General features: G+C 42.0%; 2 protein-coding genes across 6 annotated transcripts in view; one reads left to right on the plus strand and one right to left on the minus strand.

The window, feature by feature from the left end:
• Positions 1-2,873: 2,873 nt before the first annotated feature.
• Positions 2,874-20,235, minus strand: LOC111260506 (uncharacterized). 2 transcript variants are annotated; one of them, XR_015311101.1, is made up of 3 exons: positions 19,704-20,235; positions 10,784-11,095; positions 2,874-4,827 (listed from the first exon to the last, which is right to left on the minus strand). XR_015311101.1 is itself a non-coding variant. In XM_022833325.2 (2 exons), the coding sequence occupies exons 1-2, from the start codon at positions 19,965-19,967 to the stop codon at positions 4,642-4,644; spliced, it is 450 nt and encodes a 149-aa protein (XP_022689060.1). In that variant the 5' UTR covers positions 19,968-20,235; the 3' UTR covers positions 2,874-4,641. The 2 variants fall into 2 exon arrangements, 1 of the variants encoding a protein (XP_022689060.1); XM_022833325.2 differs by lacking the exon at positions 10,784-11,095.
• LOC111260504 (protein Njmu-R1) overlaps positions 18,131-21,709 on the plus strand; it is a 49,217-nt gene continuing 45,638 nt past the window's right edge. For 3 of the 4 annotated variants that reach the window (XM_022833320.2, XM_022833324.2, XM_022833321.2), the window contains exons 1-2: positions 18,131-18,498; positions 18,839-19,004. The gene's annotated coding sequence lies outside the window, so the exon portion shown is untranslated. The other variant, XM_022833322.2, reaches the window with a different exon arrangement.

The following is a 21,709-nucleotide window of genomic DNA, read 5'->3' on the forward strand; positions in this document are numbered from 1 at the left end:
AGTGCGTAGACCGACTAAAATGTCCCTGCGATTGTGACCTTTTTCCGTTCTATGCATGGCCCATCCATGAGCTAATGTATTTTTGTCCTTATTGTGCACGAATATCCCTATCCATTTTATATATATATACATATATATATATATACTTATACATATATATATATATATACATACATATATAAAGCAGATAGGGATTGTCGCAATACAATACAGCGACAATACCTAGCGAAATATGTGGGAGGTCAACAAACCACATAGTGGACACTGCCCTGTATTTTTAACGACATTCAGTAGAGTAATATGTTTACGTCGATATCATTTCTGCTTGATTAATACAATCATTATGGTGGTAGTATGTATTGGAGCACTGCTCTTTGTTAAGTGTGCTTCTTAAAATGTCACCATCTGGCAAAAGCAACTCTCTCTCTCTCGCTCTCTCTCTCTCTCTCTCTCTCTCTCTCTCTCTCTCTCGCTCTTCCGTTCTCGCACACCCTTCGTTGCTCTTGTTTTTCACATAATACCTTTTAGATCATTTTTGCTCTATCCTCTCCCGCCATTGAGCAATGAACGATAATGGGGGTGGTTAAAATTTTCATATAATATTGGTAGGCAAGAAACATTTTTTACTTGTGTCTCCTCTCGCAGTGTTTTTGTACAATTTGTACACGATGTTCAATTCAAAGTACTCGAGTATCAGGTGCTCCTCTAAAAGTCAGGTCACTTCCGACTCGGTATAAGGCTTATGTGTAGCGTTCCAGGCTCCCCTTCTGGTAAAACGATGGGCATCAAAATTTAACCTACTTTCAGGAAATGTCTCTGATTTGATTTACGATAAATGAGATTCTCACAGCTGCGGTGGACTAGTTCTGGTGGACATTGATTATTATCACTGAATAAAATGGTAAAATTAGAGAATGTCTAAATAGGTTTTAGAGTTTAGTTGAACGAAACCAGGTAATCCGCAATAAAAACCCATGATTTTTTTTCCATACAAGAATGCATCCGATACGAATTTACCGCACCTCGATAAATCAGCTAGAATTCATTGTTGAATTACAGCATCATTGCGAGTACACAAAAACAACTTCCGATTATACTTAGGTCGATGAAGTGTTACTAGGAACTTTGTCAGTGATTTGGCTAGCTTTATGCCTCATTCATAGTTACTATTATACGCTATATATTACATTTAAGTTTGATCTACGTTTTAAGTCAGTCGATTTCTGTCATCAAGGAATCTCTCGGATTCATTCGGTCTGCCCGTTTTGTCCGTATTTGTCGCAGGCTATGTTTGTCCAACTTCCGCTGTACAGTTCTAGTTCTGGAACTAGCCTAGTTACAATCTGTTAACAGTTCCGCTATGATCAGTATATTTGCTACGATCGTCAGCGTCTTCATTTGAGAGGCTATGCCGATTGTCGGATGAGTGTTGTGCATTCATCTAATGTCATCGGATCGTCATTTTCGAGCGATTTCCTACTTGGTTTTCGTGTCGCTTGCTCCGCTTTTCCCCCGACTTGCTCACATTTAGAAAAAAACAGTTGAGGCTTCGTTATACATCGTATGTTCATTGTTATCGTGATCGACTGTTTGCTCGTCTCGAGCTTTTTACAAAAACGCCTTCGTTTCTGGCTCCTCCTAATAGTCGATAGTATAGTGTTGTACATACATGCATAGAGAGAAAAGGGGCGCGACGCGGGCCAGGCCTGGACGAACTAAGAAAGGCTCTTTAAATGTTTGTGTTTCGCGTTCAAGGGCTTATCTTTTCACGACAAACTTTTACTCTTCATCGAAATTTAGTGAGTAACATGTTACTGCTGATCCTAATTAGAGAGTGTAGTGGTAATACTAGCAATAAGGAACAAAGAATTAGTCATTCGTCGAAGCTTCTTCATTAGTGCGAAACGATATTATCCAGAGCTGTGAGTCATCGTCATTACAAGCGATCATGATGTTTTTATAATTTCTGCAGAGGTCAAGGCTTTTTTGTGTCTATTAATAGGGACATTTAGTTTAATTAAATACCAGAACTTTAAAAACGTGTACGAATATTTAGAAGTGGCAGTTAATTTCTGTATAGGCTTGTCGGACTAAAATTAACTAGTTTACTAGTAGCTACGTTCGATCATTATCTTGTCGCGTTTCAATTAGGTGCACGTGTCTCTAGGCAGAGTCAAGATATGAATTTGGAACAGAAGACCAGCTCTTAATACCTAAAAGGTCTCTCCGTACGGCTGCGCCTAATCATCTTGCATTTTTGCATGGATTGCCTGCCGTTCAGGGATAAAACCACTTTTGCCAATTGGTATCGGTTAATACAACCGCTAATCGCAAAGTGACTTAAAACGGAAAAGAAATCAGATCGTGACGGTCTGCGCTTTTCTTCAAGATAAAACCGTATCCTCGGCTGTCTTTCCGGCGAGTTACGATATTCCACCAACTGAGAGGAAGAAGCATCGCCGCCAACGTAACGGGTTAGTGTTTAGATTGCGAAGCCTGTATGCGTTCACATGCGTCACTAAGGCACACCCTATACACATACGAAACTATTGTAGTTGTTTGAAGCTCCGCGGTCAATCAGTCTAGTAATAGGGAAATGCAGCGTTAAGCCAATATCTCTACAATCCTATCCTTCACTGACTCCGAGGTTCGTATTTAATAACACCGTACCTTTTTATCAGCGCTGTTATCGATATCTGTCCGGTGTCGTACTTTCTTGTTTCAATTCATACTTGGCTTAGCTTACCTGCCGTCCGGTATTGTTTCGCCAGCTTTCGTGTTGTAATATTTACCCTTCTATGTTTATGCCTTCGTTACCATTACCATTAGTGACATTTATTAGTTGTTTACATAAAGTAAATTAGTTTCCCATCTTATTCTATAATAATTGTTTTTATTGTTAGTTTTAATGTTTGTATTAGCGCAGACGTTCTCTGTTTGTAACGACGCTAGGTTACCGTTATGACGCATTTTCGGCAAGGCATTTACATGAGTTGTTTTCTTTCTTCATCACTCTATAGGATGTATTACCTATATCGTTACATATACGTTTTCTCCCGCCTTCGTTCTCCACTCGTGGACATTTTCCTTTCGATTGTTGCCGCTTGTCAGCAAGCCACTAGCTTTCCGCATGCACTGTTATATCATGTATGCAGTTTACTTTGCCATAGATGTTTATCTAATACATACGAAATGCGACCAACTTCTACCCGTAGAAGAGAAGCCAGGGAGACGGATCGATGAAAATGTTAGCCGCAGGGACACCTATAGTGTCGGACCAGCACATTTGCAGCAACTGGCAACGATAGCTAAATTTCTTTCGTCATGAAAAACGTAGTATCTTTTGCAAAGTAAACGATCGCACCGCATTTTAATCTTTTCCTCACCTTTTCCTTTGTCGCAAGATGTCATTCTGTTGATTTTGTTCAGCAACACAGTCTGCATTTGTTTGTATATAGATTTGGTCGAAAATCATAGATCATACTATTACTGTTCAATGATCATCAATATGTCAGACACGTTTTCGTGTGGTTGCAGCCGTTAAGATCTGTAGTATTAATTTTGGTCTCACCTTAAAATCACTGTTATCATCAGTTATTGTTAGCTTTGCCGTGAGTATCAATAGTGTTCTATTTTTTTTTTCTTAATTTCATATTGATTCTGTCATATTTTCCATTTTGTACGTCATTGGGTGGACGACGTACATCCTGCTATTATTATTTTTACCATTAGCTTACATAATGCATAGTGCTGAGGAGCGTGTCACACACATGGCGGCCATGAACGCCCCCTAAAAATCAATGCCAGCGCCACCAACGCTTTTTGCTCTATGGCGCCTCTGTCTGTGTTCTGTGCAGAAACAACAGTTGTAACGGTTAAATTAGCTAGGTTTCCTTTACTCGATTTTCTTGCTTTTCTCCGTTATCGTTCGATCACAGCCATGTAGACCTAATAGGTAAATGTCAACTTAACGCTATCTTACAGGCAAGGATCAACTTCCTCGTAAGCTGAGCGCACATGAATACTTTTGTCGCCGTGGTAACGTATCTACGCTCGCGTGGTCAGGATCGTCTTGAGCAAATGGTGTCGACCACATAAGCCGGTCTTAGTTTGGTCGGCTTTTTCGTCAAAATTCTCTTTTTATTATTGTGACTGTCATCATCACATCAAGCAACATCAATTTATTACCGCTATTATCATTATTATTATTATTGTTTTCATTATCAAGCAACTTATTTGTGGCCATGATCTGGTTTTCGTGCTGTCCTTGAGGATCGTCCTTTTCAGATACTGAGGATATTACGCTACGGCGATAACGAGCGCTGTGGCAAATCGGTGTGATGTTTCTCGTGAAAACGGTGGTAGAATTAGTATTAGGTGTGTACTTTCGCCGAATTCAAGTTCGATTTGGCCAGTAGCATTCAGTTTGTATGTGCTGGCAAAAGCTTGAATTTTTTGTCCGTCCAGGAACTGGGAGATGTGGATTTCTCCATTGTTGTTACTGCTGATGTTTCCGTTTTTGTTGTTGCTATCGTCGTCATCGTCAACGTAGAGGTGGTCACTGATGCTGTTATCGTCCTGTTGGTTCCTGTTCGCTGCATCATTTAGGTAGTAGTTGCCCGGAACGGCCGATTGGTGGGGCTAACTGTCATTGTCTGCGGGCATGGCTCTCTCTCGAGAAGCGGAACGTTCCCGATGGTGCAAAGGACAGCTGCGCGGATCTCTGGAGTTGGTTCGGTCATGAACAGGACTACCTCCACTGGTGTCCGTTGTCCCTCTGAAGCGAATCGCTCGCGCACGAACTTCCCCTGACTCACAGCAGTTTTCCTGGAGCAATAGGAAATGAAAGACAGGAAAGGACATAGAGGAAGAAACAGTCAGATTACGGTAAACTGAAGATGGAATGCCAGAATCAACAACAAAACGAAATTTTGCTGTATCGCTACTAAACAATGTAATCTTTAGGGCTATTAATTATAACAGTCACTTCTGTATACGTACTCGTGTGGGGTTATTTTTTGCGCTCGATGTCAAAAAGAGGGAGAGCTCGCATAGAATACGACTATTCTATTATCGTGACGACCTACGGATGATAAGCTCACCTTGGCGTTGCGTTAACAGTTTAGTTACAACGCTTCACAATAACTATCGGACATAGAGTTTAGGACAAAGGTAAAGCCTCTATTTTATATAAATTCGATTCATAATTTTTTTTCAAGTTACTTCCTGACTCAGTAAGAACAAACCAGGCTAAACTGCTTCTTAATTTCATTGCAAACTATTTCCGGATTTTGAGAATTCGGCAGAAACACTCACACTCGAGCACAAATTGCCTCCCGATCTTCGAGCGACACATACAAGGTTTCGCTAAATGCAGAGTAGTGAGAATAGCCCCATAAACGAGTTCGTCGAATTGATAGCTTAATTTCAATTTAATTTTATTTTAGCAATCAACAGGCGGTTAGAGTATATGCTGTAATCATACGTAGCTGGCACGTTTTAAGAACAGTACATAACTCCTACGTTATTGTGTAAAAATATCTCTTCAAGACTGATAATAAAACCAGTTTTGTTTTTTTTTAAGTTAAATAATAAATAAAAAAAATAAATAAGTTAAATTAAGCTGGTTATATAAAGTTGCGTTAATTTTTCCATTTTTCGTCAACAGTTGTGATATTTCTGAAAGGTCATACGTAGAACAATATCTAAACCTTTAACATGGTGCTGAGTTCGAGCGCACGGCTCGAAAAACCCGCTCTTGGATGAGGAAAAATTTAACCGGTGCTCTTGCCGCCGCTTCACCCATATGTCTTGTTGCATTTATTACATTATTTTCCGCCTACAGTATGGCTGTACTTGAGATCACCTTCTTCTCAAACACCTTTTCGCCATAAGTATTCATTACCGGCCGGCTATTTGTCCGAATATTCTTTATAAGGGATAAAAGCTCCATTGGATTTCTATTTTTGCCAAGTGTAAAACCTTTATACTCTCGATTATCTGATCAGATCAAAGAGTCGCAATAAAATATTGAACGTGCAGTAACATTTTTACAGAATTTTCGTAATTAACGCAAATGACAATGAGTTGTATTCTTCTTCTGCTCACTCACACCAGCGGATCCCCTCTCCGCGAAACAATCTACTCGGGGTACAAGGAAAAATTGACGATGGTTGAAGAAAATATCTACCGGATAGAACGTGGGGTTCAGCAATGCGTCGACCTCGCCGTTACTACCAATGTCGGTGCCGCCTTACCTGCCGCTATTACTACTAGTCCCTTCAGCGCGCCAAGCCTTAAGCGAGAGTTCCGGCACGAAAAAGAAGGGCTGCTGCTGGAAGGATGAGAGCACCGTATGGAGGATCTCGACGATATCATTATTTGGGATGCGATCCAAATAGGAAGCACACAGTCGCCGTCCAGCCGGGATAGCTCTCGATTGTGTCCATTCTTCTTGCTTGTTAGTAACGACTGACTATGTTACTGCAGCTGCAGGGGCTTTTGCTTCTACGCTCTTCACTGCTACCCGCATCGCCAGCAGTAAGAAGCCTTGCTTCAGCAACGCATAGATTCCTCTTTGGATGCATCCACAGAAGGCAGCCCATTGGCCCGTTTTCCTTTTGCTGATGATGAGATGACCACAGCGAGATGGGATTTTGGTGTTTACTATCCATATGAAGCCCGCAGGCTGACGGGAAAATACCAGGCCAGCGGGGGAACGATTGGATCGGCCAAAGGCTTGCCCGACTACGACCTAAGCCAGACAGCGCCGGTTCGTGTTAGTGTTCCTTGGTCCATGGCTCTTGATCCTCGGCAGCCAGCCCTGAGTAGAAGCAATGCCAGAGTCAAACTTTAGCCCCGTTGCTTGTCAGCCGCGCTCATTGTCGGAAGACCGTAACAGGGTTATTCAAGGATGACGTTAACTCTCATAGTATGACTACGCTACGTTGGCCCAAGGTTCGTGGAATATCCATAGAGAATCGAACAACTAAAAACTCTCGGATATTTGAAAAAGTAAAAAAAGCCATTATTTTCTTTCTCTCAGTTGCTGCACTTTCCAAGCTTCGTGGCTTTGCTTCACTGCTCTGTTCGCCGCACTTCTCATAGATTATCAAGCTGATCCTTGGTAGTCGGCTGCACCACTGACCTCTAATCTGAGGTGCCTGGCGTCCGTGATAAGAATAAGCGATCGGCTCGGTCGATTCACTTGAATGAATCGAGTTATACTCTGCCAGAACGTCTAGTGCGACTGCTGTTATTCACGCGTCCAGAAGTACCAGGTTACGACTGTTTCCGGACGCACGTAGGAAGCCGCTGAACAAATCAACCGGTAGGTAGCAGGCTATATATAATCGTCATATTATTCTGACTATAAACTAGCAACAATATTTACTAAGTCACACTCGTTTGGCCATTACGTGCATGGTAGACTTGCTTGACATCGTGCTAAGTGAAGGCGGCCATCGTGTTCCCCCAAACTCACGTATTAAAGGAATGAGTGGAGGAAATAAAACGCTTCATTCCCATGCACGAATAAACCCACTGATGCGATACGCTGATACCAACTAATGTAAACCATGCTAGAAGCATTGTCGCGTTATTAGTCGTTGGTCACTTCCAAAGCAGTTGCAAGCTGCAGTAAAAGCCACTTTATTACTAGAGGTAATGAACGCGTAGAGTATCGCTTCATCGGAGGTCGATGGTTCATCATGCGATGACCTGCGATTTGTTCGCAACTCATTCCGCCGTCCATTAATATTTAGCCGAGTAACGACGACCGATGGAGTCGCCAAGGGCCGGAGATACATCGCACAAATGGTGCAGCATGCGACAGACCAACAGACAAATGGCCTGGCCATGAGAGAAAGGGATTTGCTGCCAAAAACCGAAACAAAACAAAGACGAATTAGAGATAAAATCAGGAATTGCAAATATGCACTGTGTGCGCGGTACGCGCATTATCTAGCACGGGCGAGTAAATCAGTCGAAAGATCATGCATTCCTATACCATGGTTTACGAGGACCTTGCTAACTATCATACAACAATCTGGCAGCACCGATGTACAAAACGCCACATACTCGAAGAATCGGTATTATGGTTGCCATCGATACGGCAGGAGAATCTCAGTAAAAGTTCTTTTCCGTTACCAAAAAATAACGAGTAGGTCGAAAAGCCTCCACGAAGTGCTTCTATACACCCAAATACCCGCTTTCTTCTTCTGCTATGAGTGAGTCAAAGAAGCATAAAAGGTTAGTTTTACTTTTTTCAACATCAATCATACATATTCGCGAAGCACAGTAACACGAAGTGCCTATTCTTTTTTCGACGATATTCGGCCCTTTATCTCCCCCTGGCATTTGGCTACGTCGTGCCGAACTATTATTATTTGCCTCGTACTCGCACCCTGGTTCTTCTTGTTAGTGCTTAGAACGAATCGTGCAGTTTGTTCTTATGCGGCATAGGATCGTACGTGATGGGGCCCGGCTGTGGCTGAGAACCGACCAATGGATGACCTTCAATACGTATCCGATACAGAGACCGAGACACAATGAACCGCGATCTGCCGCTCCCTTGCACTTGCTACTGTTACGTACATGCACTCAAGTATTCACCAGCACAATGACATAGAGTAGTCTCTATATCTAGCAATCTAAGAGTCTCGTTCGGTAGCCGGCCTTTGGAATTTGTTCCCACATTATCGTAAAGTCAAAACTCTGGGCCTGTATGTTTGCGAAAGATCAACGGTAACATCAAAACTTGCCCAAAACTTTTCCAATGTAGATAAGGCGAAAGGGGCTAGACAAAAACGTAACAAAATGACAGGCGTTTTCCTATACGACCACGGTCGTACTGCGTTCAATTTACGACACCGAAGTTTGCCGTTTTCGTGTTTTTCTACTTGATGTATATATTTATATAACGTCGGAGTGCGTGAGTGGCTGCATTCATTAATTACTAGATGTTTTAAGATTAAAGCTCCAGTGGATGCAGTCTTACATCGCAATGTAAGCGGGTCGTGTGCACTCAAAAGTATCCTTGTTGGACTTAGGTTCGTCAGCTTAGTCGGGCTCGGGACGAAACGGTTGTCGGGATGGCATCCAACCATGGAACGATAGGGACACACGAACTCGCCTTCGGTATCTGTCTCAATTGGAAGCAATAAGATTACCTTGTTCACGATACCCGACGGGCCTATAAACGGCGTCGCAGAGCCTCGCAGGCCATATCGGACGTCCCCTATTCCCTAGCCGGCTTGTGCTTGCTGAGTCCTTGCTTTCCTTGGTTCTGGGAGGCAGAGGGAGGTGAGGACAAACGACACGGCCGCCTGGGCCTCAACCTAACCTACAAGCCTAGTGAAGCTGCCTGAAGCCCCGGTATCACTTTACTCCCAGGAAAGCAAGTCAGGTTTTGCAAACCCGTAACATGTCCAGGATGCTTTCGACTGCCTAGGAAGATGCTATTCAACTGTTCCACGATGCGTCTAGCCGAGTTACCGTCAGGTCATTGCACAACGTACCTATTTTAGGTCAAGCCGGTAAATGCGTGCTGAAAGGTGTAGGTGTGAGTGCGGGAGCTACCTAAAGAAGGTACACAAAACAGCAAGCCAACGGGTGACGGTTAAACGAATGACTTTTTTTGTACATACAAGCGACAATGCTATGTAGCACCAATACAGGAACACAGTAGGACCTTATTCTGAAAGACACCTTTGAGGCAGCTTGTCAAAAGCTGGGTTGTTTTATGTGGAGAAAGTGTATGGACGAAGAACTATACGAAAATGAAATGCAATAAACTTCCTAGTTGTCAGATGTTGGATGACCTTAGTCGAACAGAGGGTGACAAACGCTGACAAAGTTTGCCTTTTTTTTGGTTAGCTCTAACCAGGACATAGTACCTGGCGTAAAGCTAGCGACCCCAATGAGATGCTTAAGATGAACGATTCCTAAATTTTCAAGTCATTTTCATTTTTAGGTATATCACCGAACCCGCTAGAGAGGTAAACGGCCACTTCATCGTTTCCTGAAGCATTTGTTCGTTGATTCATAGTCAACCGAATACCTGCTGCACTGTTCAAAGGTACTTACTAAATATAACTTACAGAGAACTCATTTACCATAATTACATGCTTCGAACGGCAATGTGGTTCTGCGCTACTCTCTAAATGAATTCCACACTCCAGACGCAGATATTTTTTGATTAGTGAAATACTTTCGAACGGTAGACTTGAATCGGAAAATAAAAATAACCGACTGAACTTTAACGTCGCAAGAACAGACGTAACAGCTCAAATTATTAAGTTGTATGCAGACTGCACGGGTGAGTTTAGTCATAATATAGGTAGACTGTTAGTTGAAGAGAAAAGTTGAACACCTACAATAATACCAGTCTTATAACGCATATATATATATATATACACATAAAAAAAGAAAGCGTTTGTTAAGACATTTATAGTCGTGTTTTCAACTTGTCCGAACATAATCAAAATCTTACTTACTTTCTCACACTTTTTGTGATTTCAGTTGTTCATTACTGTTTATTGGCACCGCATCGTATCTACTCTCACGAAGAACTAAGAATGGCAGACTTCACTCTACGACGATGACTTACCCGTAAGGTGAGCATATCTTCTGTACAATGTACTATAATTGTTCTATCTATTAAATAGTCTGCAAAATCTAACTAGCCAATCACGTCGACACTAAAGTAAATATTCATTCACTCTGTCCAAACTTGAGAATATCGTAAGCAACTTGTGCGCTAATTTTTAAACGGAATACTTACGGTGCACGCTACTGTTACGTCATATGCCGGCGCATTAACCAGCATCGTTGTTCCAACTGTTCGGTCGTGTCAATGTTCGTGTAAGCCGTTTTGCCCGCCGCTTCGATGGTCTACAGAAACTTAATGACCACTTTTGTGCGCTGGCAAGCCAAATCGTTTCGGTATAACCCGCTATCTGTTTGCAAATTCCTTCGAGGCGTTTACGGGGCCGTCTTTGGCATCGCTGACCTTCCGCAAAACAGTAAACCCCTCCTTTGCTCATCCCCTTTTGGCCTAGTGTACCCTCCTCTAGTGTAAGGCTTCTGCGATCTTCTACGGCACATTTGACGAAATACACAAAGCAGGAAAAAGGTCATCATACTCTTATTCCAGAACGCAGACTATACACTAAATCAATCAGAAAGCAGTATTTGCTAATCGTCTGGAAAGTTCGACACAGTCAGATGACCATCGTATACAACTTGTTAATTTATAGGTGTTAGTGAAAATTTTAAAACATAAGCTGGAAAGGGGTCAATATTTAGCTACATAATTACGATGAGAAATTAAAGTATCTGTAAGTGTCACCTATTCGTACTGGTAAGCTGATTCCCCATTCTCAAAAAACCGATAGCGTAATCGTCTGGGTCAGTCCAAGAACGCATTGTCGAATTAAGCCGCTATAGAAAATTAACACTTTTTAGGCCTCAAAAAGCGAAGCTGTATTTCACCGTATCCAACTGACCGTTCTATTAATGATCATGATCTATTTAGAAATGCGTGTTAGATGCTCATCATTGTTACTGCTTTTGGTAGTGCGTATGGTCTGGCCTACTACCGCCGTTTCTAGTCGGTTTGTTTCAGTCACTTAACGTCCATAAGGCATCCGAGCCTACTCTAGGATCTTTGTATCACTGCCTGTCAAAGGATCCTCCACCCCTTTCAACCTTTCAAGAGCACTCTCAAAGAAAACATAGGAAAGCTCTAGCCATTTACAATATACAACTTCATGGAGAAACTCTGTTTTCTGCTCGTTCACTGATGCAGCGGTACACTCGCTCTCTCAAAAGAAACGACAAACAGCGATGGTAGAACTTCGAGCTACAAGGCGCATATCACAAATCAAATAAGCATATATTAATAATGGTGATCACTTGACAGCATTAGTACACATCGTTTCATTTTTCCCGTTTACGAAACAACGAACGCTTTAAAGCGCTACGCAGCGTTATAGCTACGATCACGACGAGCACGATTGCATTGCCGAACTTTAATAATAAAACTGGTTTAATTGATTCCACTTTCCCTGTGATACAAAGAGAAAGAGCTGCAGATTTCGAATTTAGCTACGCTTGAACCGTAATGCTGGTCCCGCCATTGTCTCAAAATCGATGTTTGAACGAGTTCCTGTCCGTATGTCTGCGTCTTTTACGTTAACTTTTTTTCGTTGCAGCTTTCTTTGTCAGGCGTTCAGCAACTGATTGTGTACACGCTGTGTGGTTTCTTGCGCATGTGAGGAATGCCTTCGGAAATCGATACCTGAGAAAGTCCCGTAACGGGCGCCCACAAAGTCCTGTACTTCGCTCGACCTGCTCACTCAACCCATTCACTCAGTAGCAAGCCGTCCTAGATAATGAGACGTCTAAACACGCTAGCGAGTATTACGTTGTGTTCCTTGTGCCTTGATAAGACGATTCAAACGACATCGTTGTACAGCAGAAACAAGCCGCTTTGACGATATTGGCAAAGGCGTTCCACGAGTGCGATCGACGATTGCGATCATTCGAGGACTAGCCTGAAGAAGCGGCTATAAAAAACGACTGTGTCAAAAGTGGGATTTCCGCTTTGGGGCGATAGATATTCACAGTTATAAAACGAGCTCACTGGCCAAATATGAGCGGGATCAGCCTTATGACAGAGCCTTGAGCCCTGAAGGAAGTATCGCTTCTGAGGCTCCACCGTACCTTACCCATTCCTAAACTGTCGAAATTTTAATACTACAACCGTAACATATAGTACAGTCATATTTGTGTGGAAGCAGTGTCTCTCTTGGCACTGAACTGGCGAGCCGATAGAGGCACGTCACTAAAAGTACGATATGTCATGCCGATGGTGTCACTTCAAGCGTTTGTCTTGACAGGCAGGCCAAGCACAGCTTTTTGGCTGCCAAAAGCCTGTTAGCTTTACAGTATCTGCAATCCAGTGTATACAATTGTTGACATTCGGTAAAATAATGTCCGTCTTTCGATTCAGTAAAAAAGAGATGCGGTTTGTGTCGTCTCGCAGCTACTGCAGTGGTCATAGAGGACGTGAAAGAGCGCTCTATTCGTTTTGCACTCATGCACGTCCTTTCCGTTAAAAACAGCCGGGCTAGCGTCAGCTGCCGACTTCAGGATGTAACAGGACCAATCAACCGGCGCCCAGATCTAAGTTCTACTATACACACAGACACACACACATATATATATATTGTAAACTACTAATTTTGGCTGAAAGTAGAAAAAGATCATCCAATCTGACAAGGAAAGCAAACAAGCTTGAGGGAGACTGAAGACGTTCGTTCTTTTGTTTCAACCGTCGATGACCCGTTGAGCCGGAAATGAGATCGCTTGGTCTTCAAGTGGCGCAGCTAGGAAGCAGACATCTGCCGGGTCCCCGTGTATATTTGCCTACGCCCAGGGTGCGCTGGATGCGCGTTCCATATATGATATGTACGATTGCGACCATATAACTTAAATAGATATTGTACGTGAAAGTAATTGGAGCAAGGGTCTAGCATCCAACATTTGCCTTCAGAAATCGTTTGAATCGTCTGGGTCCAAGATAGGGAATTTCCATTAGTAAGTCGCTTAATGTTGAGCCAGAAGGTTTTATAAAGACCCTATTTGCTTGATATTTTGACGTTGTTCGGTGCATCCAGTACCATCAATCGACTGTTTCGTTGTGATGGCAACCAGAGAGGATAGGGATAAGTTAAATGCACTTTTCAAGGCCGACCAAAGATGGATTTTATGTGATCAACAGATTTGTCTGAAGGCTTTTAAGGCATAGAATATTGAACGATGGGGAAGTTATTCGCAAGCGGCAGTGAAATTTGTTTAAGACGAATTAAAGACCGCTTGCAAACGGGCTAGAAGTTTATTAAAATCTATTACCGTTAGTAGATACGCTGCTGAATGAAAGAACCGTCTAAATAATGAAGAGCGGTGCTTTTGAAGATTGTAGGAAGGAAAATAAGGACATTGAAGCCTGTGCGCGAGAATGGCAATTTGAAACGAATCGTTTAGATTGAGAAGAGAGCTTTTAAAATTGGAAAAATACAAATCTGTTTCGAAAAAGGCTGCGTTCATTTACACTCTGGATAAATATTGCACGAGCTGCTGGCTTTGGATCTGAACTAATAACATTCGGTTTAGGTTATGGCCGGAGTCCCACAACGAGACGAGTTGGCAGCTCGCTAAGCTTTTTGGAATAATGCATATTTGCCAGAGAACTTTGTTGCCATCTTGAAATATAAAAACTAAATACCATTTACAAACTAACATTTCAACCTTTCAATAGTAACTTGCGGAAATGCCTTTACTCACGGTCACTGTATCTATCGGATCTCTCAGACAACGTATTCCACTTTTAATCTGTTCGCCCGCATATTTCATATTAAACTGCACGTTAATAGATTCTCTGATGGTCAGTCTACGTCCTTTTTTGCCATTTGAAGGTATTGGTACATATCAGGACAACCAAGTTCTCATTCAATGAGACTGTAGCTATATTCCGGTGAGGTTTATCATTGAAAATGCCTGCACATGTAATGGACATTAGTATTTTTATTTCATCTTTTTTTAGCTCAGTATATCTACGAGCATAAACGTATTGAATGTTTGCCTATACATCCGCTTGCTGTCTAGCTCGACCTATAGACACTTGAAAGTTAGGAAAACAGCTTCGAGCCCTGTTAGGGTTTTGGTGGCCTATTATATCATTGCACAATCCACTGAAGGAAGTGAGGGTATAGCCTTCATATTATGACACGAATTGAGCGGTCAGTTTAATGGTGATCTTATTTGATAAGATTAATAGCATCACTTGCAGGTCCCCTATTTGCGTTGCGTTTGAAAAGAGCCTTAATTGGCTCCAGGAGGTTACATCGTTTAGATTGAATTAAGATAGGAGATAAAGAATGATACGATCATTCATTGTAATTAGCGGCATGAGCTTGTTTCAAATCAACGGACAACATTAGTTGACGAACTAAGAGGCCGCTCTGTTTTTACAAATGATTTTTATTTTCAAACTATTCATGTTACAGAGAGGTAGTTCAAATATGAACATAGTTTTTAACTTATGAATGGTACAAAATGCTTAATTTGCGTGCATTGCTTCAAAACAAGAGACGATTGGGAAAAGGCTTGTCGAGCAAGGCACCTCCAGGGTAGCCATAGGAAATAGGTTACAGTGCGACGAAGAGAGAACAAGGCTTGGATACAAAGGGGGTCGAGCTATTATGGTGGGTGCAGTATTATGGAAAAGGTTATGTCGGAGTGTAGTCTCTCCTCTCTACTAGTCTATTCTTTGTTTTAACTTCAGAACCTACACACAAAAGCTGTGCTTCTCAAAGATAAAATCCGAACAGGGCGATAAAATGGTTATCGTACTTTAACGGATTATGTATAGTTTATGGTCGGCGATATTGGTCTCTGCACGGTAGTGCGTCTGGGGGAGTGGGGTAGCTGTTTCATGATGAAAGGTAATTAGAAAAAGTTGGGCCCGGAAATTAAGGAGCTACTAAGTATAAACAGGAATATTGCACTCAAGTAAAGCATTTTTACATAATTGAAGACGAATAGGTATAGCGAAGTGTAAAAACGGGCATTGTGGTAGAAAGATTGACGCAAGGCGTACATTTAAACTTTTTCTTACTTTATTGTGTGTTCAAATACCAGCTACTTCACAGGCCGGGATTGCTGGTACAGAAGGTCAGGAACTATGCTATTCCTTTCCTTAATATTGCCCTTTGCTACTTTTTCATGATATTGGGGATGGTTGGAAATGTTGGTCTATGCTTCTAGGATAACGCATTGGACTCGCCGTTCGCCAAATTGAAACATTTCTTTACGATTGAAGCCGCTCTGTATTGTACGTAAGGGACTCATGCCACGGACTTGAAGGGCATCACGGAAAAGTTTACGTAGCAATGGAAATAATAATTAGAAAATGGACAAAAACCAAGAATCATTACAAAGTAAATATAAAATCTTACTTATCGCATTTATTGCAATTACGTTATTCTTTCCACTAGTTAAACGCATTTGTATATATATATATATTATTGTATATATATTAATGTATACTTAATATCACACCTCCGGGAGTTTAAAAATAAATGTCTCGTGAGGCAAATTGTTGTTTAGTTAAACAGAAGTTTAGTAAATACGGGTAATCTTGTCATTGGGACCTGATAATAAGGATCATATTTCTATAGTTTCGTATTCCCTGGGTCATTTTGTCTTCGTTGAACTACTAACTATCATCACCAGTCTCCTTTCCATTTAGCTCTTTTCTTCGAGTGCGTTATTTACAGAATCTGGGCCTTGTATACCCTATGATATGGGCTCCGCTATTTGATCCGTTTAATATTCTTTTTCATTCGGATTAATCGTCTAATAGCGCTCCGTTTATGCGCATACAAAAGACAAAAAATGTATGATATCGGTTTTCTTTTTTTTGCAATGACCTTCCCTCACAACCTTTTTTTTTTGTTTTTAATTACATTCACATGCCAACTCGACGCCTACCAATTAACAATTCATTCTTAATATATACTTGACGTCTGTTAACCTACCTGCAGTTGTGGGAGCCCCTTGACCCGGCCCGCCATCAGTCACCTCCCCTATGCATGCACCATTTACTAATGTACGTTCGTTTGTTCGTGACACACGGAACACTGGCAAAGGTGGGTCGCAAAGCAAGTCTGGCTGACGAGTACGCAAGCACCAAGTGATAACCCAAACCCCTTGTCCGCAATGAACTAACGATTAGATCGTCCACTCGCTCGCAAGCCAGCCTGGTCCAGAGTTGTCTGGTCTCTTCTTAGTCCACGGATCTACCTAACAGATAAGGCAATAATGTGACCAGGTGGAATGTTTTTACCCGAGAAGTTTCACCGTGATTCCAATGCTCTATGTGCGCAGGGCGTGTCACTAACAGCAGCCCGTCCTAGACGAATGAAGTTCTATCTGACCAGTTAAACGATATGGAGTTTCTTCCGTGCTTTTTGCCTCTTTATGGCGTTCTTTGTTCTTTTTCTCTGCGCCCCTGGTGTTTGTACATGCGCACGCATGATCTCACAACAGAACAGCCTGTGCACTCAATGGCCTTCAGGCCACCAATATTCATACAGCTGAAGCTAGCTTGATTGCGACAATGAAGCAAAGATCGGGGACGATGAAAATTCGATAAATAATATGCAATTTGGAAGAAGACCATATCCGTGCCACCTAAGGCTCACGCCGGTCAAATGGAAGATACATGCGTTTATACGCCTACTAAATAAATAAAGCAGATTTTAGATTTCTGTTATAGGAACGTGTTCACGCACCATTGCACGGGCCACGTAGATGTACTGTAGTAAATCAATGTAAATCAAATTCAAATGCAGTGGGTATTCGGGACATAGTATAAATCTGTCACAGGTGGAATTGAAAGTTCGAAGAGGATATTTTATAGGAGCAATAACAATGATTTAACTACGGACATCAAAATGATCTAAAATGACATCGTTCATCTGCTTTTTAACATTCATTCTACTTGCTATATATTTTGTACAATTACCGAAATAGGATAACGAAGAGATAGTTAGTCATCCGTCTAGAGTACGGAAACGTATACCAGAAACCTTCATGCTATTATATAATATATATTCGTGCTATGATAATAGAAATTTCTACGGTAGCTTAATGGGTAAATCAAAACGCATGTAATAAAACACACACACCAGTGGTATCTTTACCAGCTGATCATATATATATATATATAGCAGCTAGCGGTAAGGTAATATCTGATGTTGCGGCATTTGTAATTATGAACGACGTAATGTTAGACCCGTATTTGTTTTTAGATAAACACCGCATGCGTCAGATAACATTGTGCGCTGTCTAGCAACATCGGGAAGGCGGCTTCCCTTGCCGGCCTGATTTAACGTCGCTATAGAGCAAACTGTAATGTTAAGTACCCGATTAGGCTTTCTCAGCTAAATAGTACCTATTGTATCTGTTGCAACTGACGCAATGATCATTGGCGTATAGAAACGCAGGTGAGGGAAAGGCGGTTGCTGCGATATGTACAGTGACATGATGGAAGGAGGCGCACTTGACTTTCTGGTACCCATGTATAGCAGATTACAAATGGCAGCGGGCGCGGCATTTTGAAGACAGTCCATCGGACGAATATACACCGCCAAGTTCGTTCGTGTTGCGTCTAGTGTCCACCATAGTGTGAAGAAGACGAAACGGATGGATGGATGGAGGCTTGGCACCGCTGCTTAAGAAATAGCTTAGGAAGTGCACGTCACAACAACATGACGTCTGGGCTTTCTCTGTAGCACGACGACGTTGCTGTCAATTGCCAGGTCTGATCTACTTGATGCCCCGCGAAAGCACGAGAGATCTGTTTCCCCATGAAGAGCTTCCGTCCAGGACAGCGACAGCGGCTCTAAGTGCATGTCTTCCATCCACCAGGTTGGCATTGCCTACACGTTCGTTCCCACTATCTTTTGAAGCTTATCTATTCAAAGCTTTGAAGCAATTTCGGCCTCTTCGACGGCTCTTCCTTGTGGCCGCATGATATCTCGCTAAGCCAAAATACAAATCATTACAGTGGAACAAGTCTACCGTATGGAGTTGCTTCGGAAATTAAATCACAGCTTCTCTAGTTTACTTTCTCAAGGGATTCTAAGCAGGTAAAAGAAGTGGAAAAGAGCGACAAAAGGCGATCACGCCTGGCAGAACTGTTGAAGTGTATTCCGGTAAGGTCAACGGTGAACAATATCTCTTTTAACACAACTTTCACACATTGCAGGTGGTAAAGTGATGCACAGTGTGATCCGTTAAGGAAACGCAAGGTGTGCAGACCCGCACATGTCGACCCGCAGAATAATGACCCACGTACCTATGCAAAGGGCTTCAGCCACAGTGGTCTCGCGGTTAGCTGTCCATGCAACAAAGTAACGGAGAACAGAGACAATGTACGTTGCATATCTATCGTGCTCGAACAATTTTTTTGAGGCATCACACAGTTAAACTAATCAGCCTACAGCTGTATTGTTGAATCTTAGCTGACTTGGTTGAAATTTGGCCAATAGCTCTAGAATTGTTTGGTATTCTCGTTTTTCTTGTAAACGCACCTTATTTTTCTAAAGCGTATTTTGGCTATGGGTATGAGGTTCATATACTCACCTACCAGTTACAAGCTAAATTACAATGAAACGATTATTGAATTTTCTTTTTCAACATGGCTTATTTCTTTTTCCGACTTAACGTCTGTGCAGGCCATCAGCACGAGACAAGGTATTGTATACATTTTTGTATAGCTATACGGATCGATTAACAATGACAGGCCATTCATATAGCTTTATCTAGTAGCTAGCGTGAAGGAGCGTCCAAGCAGATAAGAGTCTAAAGTGTCATACTCTAACGGATTCTCAATCAATCTGAGATGGTAACCGTGGTTTTGGCCAACCTTTTGCTGATCTCTCGCCACCTTGTGGTCGACTGGATCTGGACCAAGATCAGTCCACAGCCGAGCCCTCATACAAGCGCCCTCTCTTTTTTTGTAAGAGCAACGCGGGTTAGGGATAAGTAGAATAGGGGGTATGATATTTTTCGTCTTACTCAAACAATGGTAATGAGTAAGGGCTCTGCTGCAGAGAGGAAATAGTACTTACGTGTATGGCGCCCTGTCGTCTGTTCCGGTTGTAGACGGAATGGTAACAGAGACACTGATGGCCGTGCTTATGGTTGTGATAAATACTTCGGTCCCGGTCGCTCTGCAGAAAGTAGCGTGACGCGTAGGCTGTTATGGGCGGTTGGGATGCTGGCGCAGGATGGGCACAAAGACAACGCGTGGCGCCTCCAGCAGTAACAGCGCCAACACTAGGCTGTGAAAGGATGGCATCGGTGTTCACACAGTAAGGCCCAAAGGAGGTCATCGAGCCGCGACGAGGTATCTGTAAGGATAGAAGCAGGCAAGAAGCAGGAGTCGTCGACAAAAACGAGCAAGAAGAAAATGGACGATTACTGCTTTGGATAGACCGGTACCACAAGTGAATGCACACTTGTAAGAAAAAAAAGATAACTGAAAACCTATACAGGATAATAATAATAACGTAAAATAACTAGTGGATAGTGACATCTAGGTCGAGATGACGTTATGATTTCTTTAAGGAGAACTATCCTTACTATAAATTCATATCTGCTGGCTCACCTTGTGTTTTGTTTTTGGCTAATAGCTTATTTTGTAGTATTTTTAATGGTCGAAATCAACGGTTCGCGAAATTAGACTAGATGCTGGCATTAGATCTAGTAAACTCCCAGCACGCCGTTTGACTTAAATATGCTCTATAGGCTGAGATTTGGAAACTACTACGTTATTTGGTTTTCGCGTAGAGATATATATGGTACACTTGCGTGCACATTGCAGTGTTATCTTGTCTTCCATGAAAGATTGTTTCAATATGTTGAAAGCTCATCCTCGTGCGCTTCCTCATTTAAAAACTGCCTGTCAGTGCAGTGGTCACAGGGGCATATAACGCAGTTGTTATGCTACCGTGGACAGGATCTGCTGCCAGGTAACTCAGGTGAAGTGAGTTCCAATCGAGTGTCCAGCGGCGCTAGCAGTTCTCTTAATAGGAAATCGACGAACCGAATATATACCGTAACTATATGAATATAATAACTATTTATCTCTTCGACGTTCCAGAAAATCGTACCTCAGATATAGTCTCTCTCATATATACTTTTACTGCTGCTATTTTTAACAACTGCCCTCCTTTTGAACAGAGCAATCTTCTTTGCTTATACATGACTATTGCATACTCGTTCGGCAGTGGCGACTTGAGGTATTGGAATGGTGGCTACTGTTGGGCTACGTCCCCGAACAGATTTGCATTTAACGATACGTGAGTATCAACAATTGTCGCTCATAGAGATTCATTCATGGAAGACTACAAATGAAGAGCGTGCTTACGCTAAATTAGCATCTGGTGAAGTCGATGCATGATGAGGAGTTGGTGGTTCGTTTTCTATTGCCTGTTTAGACTTATTTAAGTGCTTCGATGTATTTACCTACCCGCCGTTTAAGCGTTTTAGCTTTTTAAAAGAAGCGATCTATAGCCAGTGGTACTTAAAGCTAATAATTTTCTGGTGTCAGTGGGACGTAACGTGCATTACCAGCTTCAAGCAGCTGACATTACTGACGCTGGCGACACAAGATTTTACCGATAAGTGAACAGAATCCTATATCGAAAAACAAGAGTACGAATGTCCTTGGGACCAAAAAGAATTCACTACTTAGAATCCTAGACCTGCTATAACATTTATAGAAACGTCTTATATACATATTGAAGGTGAGGTATTCATTATTTTTCTCATAAAAAAAGAAACAAAAAATCGATTCTGGTTACCACTGCAGAAAACAGAACGGCCAACCAACCTAGCCATAGGATTTCAAAGCGATGTGTAGCGTACACGGATCGCAATAGACGCGAGATTGAAAGGCCATGAAGTATCTCGCGTAGATCAAAAGTATAGATCTTAGTAACACAGAAATGACAGACCGAAACGAATGACAGCGTTATACAATACAGACGGATGGTAAAATTCTGCAAATTGCGCTAATACTACCAAGCCTAACTAGGGCTTGACGAAAAAACCACTGGCGACAAAGTATCCT

The sequence above is a fragment of the Varroa jacobsoni genome, unplaced genomic scaffold, assembly GCF_002532875.2.
Source record: "Varroa jacobsoni isolate VJ856 unplaced genomic scaffold, vjacob_1.0 scaffold_448, whole genome shotgun sequence".
In the NCBI taxonomy this organism is placed as follows: Eukaryota; Metazoa; Arthropoda; class Arachnida; order Mesostigmata; family Varroidae; genus Varroa; species Varroa jacobsoni.

What these genes read in the sequence shown, in the direction of transcription:
- LOC111260506 (XM_022833325.2), bottom strand. Translation starts at nt 19,967, where the DNA reads ATGACCTCCTTTGGGCCTTACTGTGTGAACACCGATGCCATCCTTTCA. An exon ending in GACGACAGGGCGCCATACAC is followed by an intron (nt 4,828 to 19,703) that starts GTAAGTACTATT and finishes CTATTGCTCCAG; the next exon opens with GAAAACTGCTGTGAGTCAGG.